This window comes from Amia ocellicauda, chromosome 15 (assembly GCF_036373705.1).
Source record: "Amia ocellicauda isolate fAmiCal2 chromosome 15, fAmiCal2.hap1, whole genome shotgun sequence".
NCBI lineage: Eukaryota > Metazoa > Chordata > Actinopteri > Amiiformes > Amiidae > Amia > Amia ocellicauda.
The window spans coordinates 13,578,016-13,588,286 of record NC_089864.1 but is presented as its reverse complement, the minus strand read 5'-3'; the positions used below and the strand labels follow the sequence as shown (position 1 = coordinate 13,588,286).

The 10,271-nt window shown below is 35.8% G+C and overlaps 1 protein-coding gene across 1 annotated transcript; it reads left to right on the top strand.

Moving 5' to 3' along the window:
• Positions 1-4,652: 4,652 nt before the first annotated feature.
• LOC136771886 (toll-like receptor 1) lies at positions 4,653-8,329 on the top strand. The gene is made up of 2 exons (XM_066724439.1): positions 4,653-4,785; positions 5,315-8,329. Exons 1-2 carry the CDS (start codon positions 4,766-4,768, stop codon positions 7,791-7,793), a joined length of 2,499 nt encoding a protein of 832 aa, XP_066580536.1. The 5' UTR covers positions 4,653-4,765; the 3' UTR covers positions 7,794-8,329.
• The last annotated feature ends 1,942 nt before the right edge of the window (positions 8,330-10,271 follow it).

Below are 10,271 nucleotides of genomic sequence, written 5' to 3'. Positions count from 1 at the left end.
TCTTATTTTTCTGTTCAATTCTGTCATATCAACTTTTAACACTTAAAAGTGTAACTCTCTCAAAAAAACATGGGGTCTGTCTAAATCCCAACAGAGTGCCGTTTCAGGGGTGACATTTCATTACTTACCCAATAGTGAGACAGAGCCATTAAACAATATGAACATGGGATTGGTCTTCAATTTGGGGAATTACATTCAGTGGTAATAATGTTCTGTTTTTAAAAATCTGCATTTTTTTCTTAATGGTTAAGTATGTTTTTATTTGAAAAAACAAATCAGTCCTCTGTAAAATCCTTAATGATCAATGTTTGTCTATTGAAGATGAGTTAGTGGGCAAATCAAGTATCTTAAACACATGCATGATTAAAATATTCCATGCCAGTTCATGGCTTTGATCAAAGGGTGGGAAAGAAACCTGTTCGGGTGTGCAGAGGACATGTGGGTAAACAAAGAGATCCTAGCGCTAATTAGCAGACATACGTGGGGTGTGGGAAAGCTTTATAAGGGTTTACTTGGGGAGGAAAACCTGAGATCCTTGGATCACAGCATCCTTGGCAGTGCATACCTGTCCCACCTGTGAACACGACCAGGATGTGCAGCACCGCACTGAAGCGCTACGGGCTCCTCCTGCTGCTGTGCGCACACATGCTGAGCTGCGCCGACGCCGGTGTGAAGCCGAGGAGGGGGACACCCGGGAGAGAGCAGCCCGGGCCGGGGCTGCTGAGGCGGGGCAGCAGGCAGGTGACCCGGCCGGACAGCGCCCTGGAGGGACAGGACGAGTCACCGCCGGCGGCCGCCTCGGAGCCCCGGCTGAGCAAAGCCTCCGGCAAACTGAGACACAGAGGCGGGGCGGCAGTCGCCGGGCACGGCATATTTAACTCCGACACTGTGAGTTTGGCTCCTTCTTAAAAGAAGCAATAAAGTCCTTATAATATACACGAATATTTGATTATTTTATAGAATGTACTCTACCTTTCTCATTCCCATTCAGCAGCCTAATATAATTCACCATATATGTTGATGATGATGATGATGATGATGAAGATTATTATTATTATTATTATTATTATTAGTAGTAGTAGTAGTAGTAGTAGTAGTAGTAGTAGTAGTAGTAGTGTTATTATTAGTGGTGGTAGTAGTAGTAGTTTCCCACAGCCTGGACCATTGTTTCTTGCTTAAAATTTTGCAAAAGCTTGAATTACATCTAAACTCTGAAATTCGCTAATATCAAACTACAAATACATGATAACTGTTATATTGATGAATAGAAGAAGTCCCTGCATTATTATTATTAATATTATTATTATTAGTATTATTATTATTATTATTATTATTATTATTATTAATAGTAGTAGTAGTAGTAGTATAGTAATAATACAAATCAAAATAAGCGACCACTGAGTAACTACACTTTGGATGTTTTCTATTAGCACCTGCACGGTCTCGCCCAATGCCTGGATCTGATGCGCAAATTTGTAATCTACAGACAGAGTAACGAGTCTTTCTGCTATTCAGTTTTAGGATTAAACATAAATGAATGCACCTGAGCGGAGATACCCGTAGTATACCTATATGCAATGCATTAATACGTGTCCTGCGCTCTGCCAGTTCGGGTGCAGCGGGATCCAGTCCCGGTCCTGCCGGGCCCCTGCAGAGTGCGCCGGCTGCCTGGGCTTGTACACCTGCAACCTGTCCAAAGGAAAATGTGACTTGAAAGGAGTCTCCAGAAAAACAGGTAAATATTACCCCCAAAAGAGCAACTGATCCAATCAGGGACATTTGACATAAACATTTTGGCTGTTAGGCTATAGGAAGATGCACAAACAGAAATCTCAAATTATACCATTTAAATATTTGTATGACTCATTTCCGTTATCAAATATGCATTCAAATTGAAACATTAAGGTCAACTCCTCTGCGTCGCTGTGCTTCTAAAATAATGTATTCACACACACATGGCCACGGGTGAATTAACCAATGCGTCTTACGTGACTGTGATAGTTACTCATTTAAGCCAACTTGAAAATGAATCATACATCGGAAATGACATTATTTTGAAAGTGCAAATCTTATTTTTAAGAAATTAGTAATCTGAGCTCTGTCATTGGCCAACAGATCAGTGGCACTGCGCTTCAGTTATGGATGGAGTGTACTTATATAGCACTTATGCACTATTATTATTATTATTATTATTATTATTATTATTATTATTATTATTATTATTATTATTATTTGAACTACAGTATAGGATTTACCTGACATAAGATAGAATATATGTTTCTGAGCAACATTGTTTCATGTCATAGTTAGGTAGCCATACCTAATGTGTTACACTCTCTCTTGTTTCTGAAGTAGCTCCAATATTTGTTTGTTTGTTTTTTACAGGTGGATTTCTACAGAGTCTTCAAAAAACATGATTTGATGTGATAAAGTTAGAAAACATCTTGCATTATAGTAATGTCATGCTAGAAAGGGAACTTTAAATTTTACTGTTATTTTATATATATATGTAAACTATATATATATATATATATATATATATATATATATATATAATTTTACTAATGGCTTCATAAACATAGTATATATATTATGCAGTACATTTGTTTAATACGTACACAACTAAAGAGCTTCATGTTGTTTCATATTTAAGTTAATACCTGTCTGCAGTTGTTGTGGTGTTCCATGTGTACAACTAGACATACATAACTTCATAATTTATATCCGTATTTCTCATATTTCTAATTCTATATTAGCTAAATATACTCCAAATATCTACAACATCACTATATAGCACTTTATATCACTTTATATCACTGTATAACTTCAGACATATTTGTCTATTCAATAATTATATTGGTCACAATCAGAAAAGACAGGACTGAAAATGGTTAAAACAAAGTTAAAACAAATAGGATAACAGGATCTAAGGGAACATATTCAAGGTTTCATTTTGACAACATAGGCAAGCATTTCTAGGCATGGTTGAAGGCTTTGTTTGTGAAATTGATTACTTACAGATAGTGAATTGCATGTATGTTGGCTTCAAGGTGGGTTCTGTGTATTTATGAGAAAGCAGTACACTATATGTTACATATATATATATATATATATATATATGCAAACATCATGAATAAACCCTCACGTTCCAAATGACAAAACCATTGCTTGCTACCAATGTGTTTTTTCTATTGCCAGCCTGAAACAGAAAAGTAATAAGATGTCGCCTTTGAGCTGTTGTACCACATATCTATGTTATTGATAGATTTGTTGTATTACAAAAACATCATGTTCCATTTTTGGAAATTCTTTCAAACTTAACTGATTGTATTTGATTGTGTATTATTTGATGCAGGTAAATTAATGTACACTGTAAACAAATCTGGAAAAGTTACAGTAACTTACTATAGCAGAGTTGCCAATAAGTTACTGTCATTATTGCAGTAACACAGGTGTTGATGTAAAGTGTAATACTGTAAATCTTAAAGTAAAAATAAAAACTAGTGTAATTATTCAACTGGAAAACAGCAAGAGCTACTAAAATCTTAGCACTGTATAGATGCACTGGCCAGTTCTGGAAGTCTTAATCACACGCTAATTTTTGTTTTGTTCCTACAAGGTTTGAAACTCAAACAAAAATACTAAGCAAAAAGTACCTATTGAGCAACAATATATTATTAGAAAAACTGGAGTTCAGTGTGTTATTTGTGATGCCTGGATTGAACTGAAACTGAAAATACAATTACAGTAATGTTAATTATAAATTAGGATTATAAGATAAATATTAAAACCAACAATTAAAACATGGGCAGATATAGATACCTATGGGAAAATGAAGGAGATGGAATAGATCCTGATGAGCTTTTCAGCCGATTTTCACTCCTTTTTAATTGCACTTGTTAATGATGGATTCACAAGAAAGTTACCAAACTTTGAAACAGGCCCAACTTCCAGTTTTCAGCATTATATTACACAATTCAATTCTATTACATTCTATTACACAGTTCCTCTTAAGTATTGGCAAACCAGAGGCACTGATATTGTTGAGCATATAATGAATTTGTTGTATCTAATGGCATATGGTGTAGATTAAATATGTCTCAAAATATGCACTTCATGCTTTCAAAGTGAACATCAGTGCTAGTAAGTTGTTTTATAGATCAGTTTCATTTTTACCCCACTTATATCTGTACCCACTTTATTTAATGAATTAATGTTGCATCAAATACAGATCAGATACACATATTAAAAATGCCAGAATTAATTTGCGTTCAGTTCCACATTTGAGTGAAAATAAATGGAAACAATAGTATTGTAGCGGTGCCATTCCTCAGAAATCCGTTGTGTTTTGGAAAATCTTTGCAAACTAGCCCATCTCCTACACAATGGTAAGCTTTTTCACTGTAAAGAGACAAGTCCAGTTATGTAAGGGCGTTAGAGTGACTAACAAGGAAATTTGTCCAGTAAGCTACAACTATTACAAAATATTGCATTTTGGGAGGGTTAAGTCTAAAGGAAGTGAAATACATTCAGCAAGATTTGAGGAAGATCCTGAATTCTAACTGTTTGGTACGGGGGGGTGGGGGGTGGGGCGGGGGGGGGTGATTTCCTTTTTTGTGGCAAGTGATACAAAACAAAACAGATTGCAGCTACTGACTGCCAGAAAACATTTTGCTTGTCAGAAATAGCTTGGCTAAATCAGTTTACTTGAATTATTTCTTTTGGAATAAAACTACAGAATACAACCGATTCCAATATCTGAGAAATGGAAGAACTATCACCTAGGTAATTTAATTATGTATGCTTGCATTATATATATATATATATATATATATATATATATATATATATATATATATATATATATATTTAATATAGATACATTTTTCTGAGATTGTCATTCTGATTGGGCTTGGTATTCCCTTCATTGACAGTTTAGTATTAAACAATAAAACTGTATAGTACATGTAAGATATGTAAATTATTAACTTTATTAGCTAAGCTGTTTGCCAAAGGTTGTTTTCTCAAAGGGTTTTTAAAAATGTGCAGCTAAAGGATTTGCTAAAGGAAATGTTTCTTGTTTAGTATGTGTATTGTGAGGAATTATCATTGAGAGGGAATATTTAAGTATTAGGAAATATAAATGCTTTTTGTTATATTTGTTTTTATGAATGTAGATGTAGCACAACTTATATTATCATATGGACATGATTATATCTAGCTCTGTTTATTACTTTTAATATGTATCCGATGTCATTTGGCATGTAGAAAATATATACATATATAAAATTGCTTGTAATATATTGTATTGCAGGTTATCTCCATGCCTTTTGGTAGTTGCAACCCTATGTTCACTGGCTTTGGGAGTGGAAGGGATGAGTGCAGAAAGAGAAAATGCTGATTTTGAAGTGTGCATTATTGTAGCACAGCAAAGAAAGGATCTTTCTTTCCAGAATCTCACTAGAATACCACCTGGCCTCTCTGGAAACATACAATACCTGGACCTCTCCCACAACAAAATCACAGGACTCAGCAGTGGAGACTTGGCTGCTTTATACGACCTTTGTATCCTGCAATTTTCTTACAACAGCCTTGAATACATATCACCAGAAGCTTTCCTGAATAATACAAAGATACAAGTTCTAAACATTTCCTACAATTCTTTAAAGATCATCCCAGACTTGGCTTTACCTCACATTCGGGTTCTTGACATATCCAACAATATGTATGAAAGTTATACACTTAGAAACTCTTTTAGAAATCTTCGGCGCCTGAGGTCTCTCACACTTGGAAGCCCACATGCAAGGTCAATACATGTAAATGATTTTGCCCCATTGCAGGATATATATTTAAAGCAATTGACTTTGGGGGATGGTTCAGAGTTACAAAACTATGAATCTGGTTCTTTTGCTCAACTCAAGTCAGTAGAGGAACTAACACTCATAATGAACTTTTGTAAACAGCTGAGAATATTTCAAAATATTCTGAAGGATCTGGGTAGAGTAGTGATTGAAAGTTTAAAATTAGTAAAGTTTCTTCCTGAGTTTTGCAATATCTCCATTGACCCATTGGAAGGGTTGAAAGATGTGAGACTTTTGAGCAATATCACTTTTGTAAACACCTGGATCAATAGTTCTTTTATGAATAATATTGTGTTGAACGTATATAAGTCTCCAGTTCAAGTGGTTGCATTTTTGAACATTACATACACCCAAGATACTCTTGAAGGAGTTTGGTTTAATGGAAGTTCAGGAGTCAATCATACAGCCAGACTGAGATCAGTAATATTTAATCATGTTCTCCATTACCAGTACAATTATCCCAATATTTATTTGAATGTAAGTTTATTTTCACAAATGGCTTACTTGAAATTTTCTGGCACTGGAATGAATATTTCCCCTTGCAACTTAATCTCTGCTATACCACCACTGGAAGTCTTAGACTTGTCCAACAACCTTCTAGATGATTTTGGCTTTTGGTGGCCTACTTGTTCATACACACATGTTTTCCCAGCCCTGAAGCACCTTTCACTCAGCACAAATAAGTTCACAAATCTGGCCTTTATCTCTAAAAAAACAAAGGAGATGAAGTTACTAGAAACACTGGATCTGAGTTTCAACTCTATTAATCTTGGAGATGAATGTGATTGGCCTTCTCACCTAACTGCCCTTAATCTAAGCAACAATAATCTGGGTGACTCTGTTTTTAACTACCTATCTCCTCATTTTAGACACCTTGATCTTTCTAAGACAGGTGTTACAGCCATTAACCCGGAGGCACTTTTAATGCTGCCTAATTTAACACACCTCTTCTTAAGCTCCAACAGTTTAAGAGTTCTGCCTCCAGACCAGTGGGCCCCCAGATTAGAGGTTCTGTATGTAGACCAGAATAACATCAATGTTATCAGTCAGGGATCATTAAAATATCTAAGTGCACTGATGCAACTTCAAATTGGCAATAACCCATTTAGCTGCACCTGTGATTTGTATTGGTTTGTGACTGCTTTTGATAAAACTCTGCTGCTTGATTGGCCAACAGGCTACACCTGTAGCTCCCCTCCGGATTTAGCTGCAAAATTACTAACAGACTTTCATCCAGAAAGAATATCTTGTGATATGTGGCTGCAAAGTAGTGTGGCAATACCTGTTACTTTCGCCATTGTTGTGGTCTTCAGCTTGGCATTCTATTGTTGTGATGGAGCCTGGTACCTCAAGATGTTGTGGGTATGGATACGAGTCAAACGTAGAAGCTACCGGGGAGCAAAAAGATTGGGGAAAGCAACTTTCCATTACCACGCCTTCATCTCCTACAGTCAGGAAGACTCCGCCTGGGTTCACAGCCAGCTGGTAACCAACCTGGAGAATGAAGCCTTTAGTCTTTGCATTCATGAGCGGGATTTTGTACCAGGGGACTGGATTATAGACAACATCATCAACTCTGTGGAGTGTAGCTACAAGACGCTTTTTGTTCTCTCCCAGAACTTTGTCAGAAGTGAGTGGTGTAACTACGAGCTCTTCTTTGCCCAACACAGAGCTATCAGTGTCCAGCAGAACTCACTGGTCTTCATTCTGCTGGAGCCCATTCCCACAGACTCCCTCCCCAAGAAGTTCCTGAAGCTAAGGACTCTGCTTGGGAAGCAGACCTACCTGGAATGGCCAAAGGAGGAGAGGAAACAGCTGCTCTTCTGGGCCAGCTTGAAGTCCACGCTGAAAACAGCTGATAAACACATCATTTTGAAGGATGTGTCAAAAGCCATAATAGACTCCTGTTCTCTCCTGGTATTCAATGAATAGATTATTCACTATCTGCAGATTAACGTCATGTGTCAATTGTGTTTTCTGATTATTATTATCTAATTATGTAACTAGTTGTGTGATGTATCCACATTTCATCATTCACAGACCATTTATATTTTAAACAACACAAGATATTAGATGTTACTCAGTTATTGGAAAATCATGTGCTACTTCCATATAAAAGCTTTGGGGATTAAATCTAAAATATTTTTGCTGATATTCAGTATATGTTGAATCAATTGACCTTGGTTTTTTTGCCCTTGTTCTGATTTTCAGTCTGTAATGACCCAATTTCAGAATAAATGTGATGTTTTCTACAAAGTCATATGAATACAATTTTCAGAAAACATTGACTATTTTGATTTATTTATTCATTCATTTTCTGAAAATACCACCTATACATTTAGAAAATGACATGTAGGTATGTACATACTGTTTAAGGAATGTTTAAGTTTTTCTGCAAACTTGATTTCATTTAAATACAGTCATCTCCAAAATTATTGGCACCCTTTGATATTGATCAAAAAAGCCTGTATTAAATTAACAACACAGGTAATGAGCTATATTGTAATGTTCCAACATAAGGAATATATTATACTTTATTAATGATTCACGAGAATTAAACAAAATTACACATTCATTTCCAAATAAATTAAGTGTCACAATTATTGCCCCCCTTTTTTCAGTACTTTGTGCACCCTCCCCTTGACAGTATAATGGCACTAAGCCTTTTTCTATAAATTTCTCCCATTCAGAACTTTCCAGATTCTTAATATCCTTTGGTCTGCACTTATGGACTGCCCTCTTCAATTCAAACTACAGGTTTTCGATGGGATTCATGTCCGGAGACTTGGATGGCCATTGGGAAATGTTGATTTTGTGGTCAATTCACCTTTTCTTTGTGGATTTTGATGTTTGCTTGGAGACATTGTCTTGTGGCCAAGTTTCAGCCTTCTGCCAAAATACAACCATGTTTTTGTCTAAAACGTTCAGATTCTTGGTAGAATTTATGATGCCGTTGACCTTAACAAGGGCTACAGGACCAGTAGAAGAAAACAGCCCCATAACATTAAAGACCCACCACCATATTTTACAGTAGGTATGAGGTTCTTCTCTGCATACACATCTTTCTATCGATGCCAAACCCAAGTGCCAAGTAATCTCTAGGCACTTACATGTGTTGGTTGCGCTCAATAAAGGCTTTATTCTGGCAACCCTTTCAAATAGGGTTATTGGCATGGAGGTGGCGTTTAATTGTAGATCTGTGCATACAGGCAAGATTCGCTTGTGTCATCTACTAGGCAGGTTTACCATCCTTTCCACTGGTAATTGCCCTAATAGTGTTTATTTAGGTTTATTTGTCTTTCCCTGTACAAGTGTGTTACCTCATTTTTATATGCCATGGAAGGCCACAATACAGTACCTTAAGACTGAGATGTACTTAAAAAACTAGAATGTTAATACAAATTTAATTTAGTTTAGATTTTATTTATAAGAATCTTTAGGGGTGCCAATCATTTGGACTTTTTATTGTAGAAAAAATATATTGTTAAAAATAAACATTTTCTCTGAGCAATTACATTGGTATAAAATAATATTGTTTACCATATTATTGAGCATTAAATGTAGCTCATTACCTGTGTTGTTTATTTTATACATCCTTTTTTGCTCATCTTTATCAAAGGTGCCAATAAATATGGAGGTTACCGATTGTTTGTATAACATTGTTTGTGTAACCTACTTTAAACCTGCCTATCAGACTTATTATTTCAGTTCATATATCCTGTCAGAAGAATTTTGGGATATGTAGATATTTTTTTCTCTCACCATCATAACCTCAGCTGAAAAATGTATATTAGCATTTGCTGTCCTCCTGTTCCCTGATATTAAACTATGCATTAGGTTGAAATCTATACAGTGATCTTCCACCATTTCCCCATATTTTGTTTAAATTCATGTACACACCTGGCTAGAACAGAATCATTACTGAAAATGGAGAAACTAGAACTGAAATGATAAAAAATGATAAAAAAAAGCTTCTGCAATATGAAATAGAGGATTTTGCAGGAGCAATGTGGATGTGGAGACATAAGGACTGAATCTCACACAAGGAATTGAGAATTATTCCAGTAGCCAAACATGTTTAAGTAGGATATGTCTCCATCTACTGTAGCTTCCTTGAAAGTGATTCTGTGTACCGTAATGTACATTGGTGTTCAAAACCATGGGTTCACCTAAAAAAGAATATACCAAAGAGGGGAGATGATACAAGAAGAATTGAATCTTCCTTAGAAAAGAAAATATAACATTATTATTCCTTGCAAGACTGCACAGTGAGCTTTACACGTTCCCAAAGAAGCATACATATAATTCTGAATAGGAACTCAAACCAAAATGTGTTTTATGCTTAAGATGGAGTACAGGCCACTCTGAGAGCAGATATTTAAAGCAAAATGTGGCACAAATGAAAATATA

Coding starts and splice junctions, on each gene's coding strand:
- LOC136771886 (XM_066724439.1), top strand. CDS start 4,766: ATGGAAGAACTATCACCTAG. Junction 4,786..5,314: donor ATGGAAGAACTATCACCTAG/GTAATTTAATTA, acceptor ATTGTATTGCAG/GTTATCTCCATGCCTTTTGG.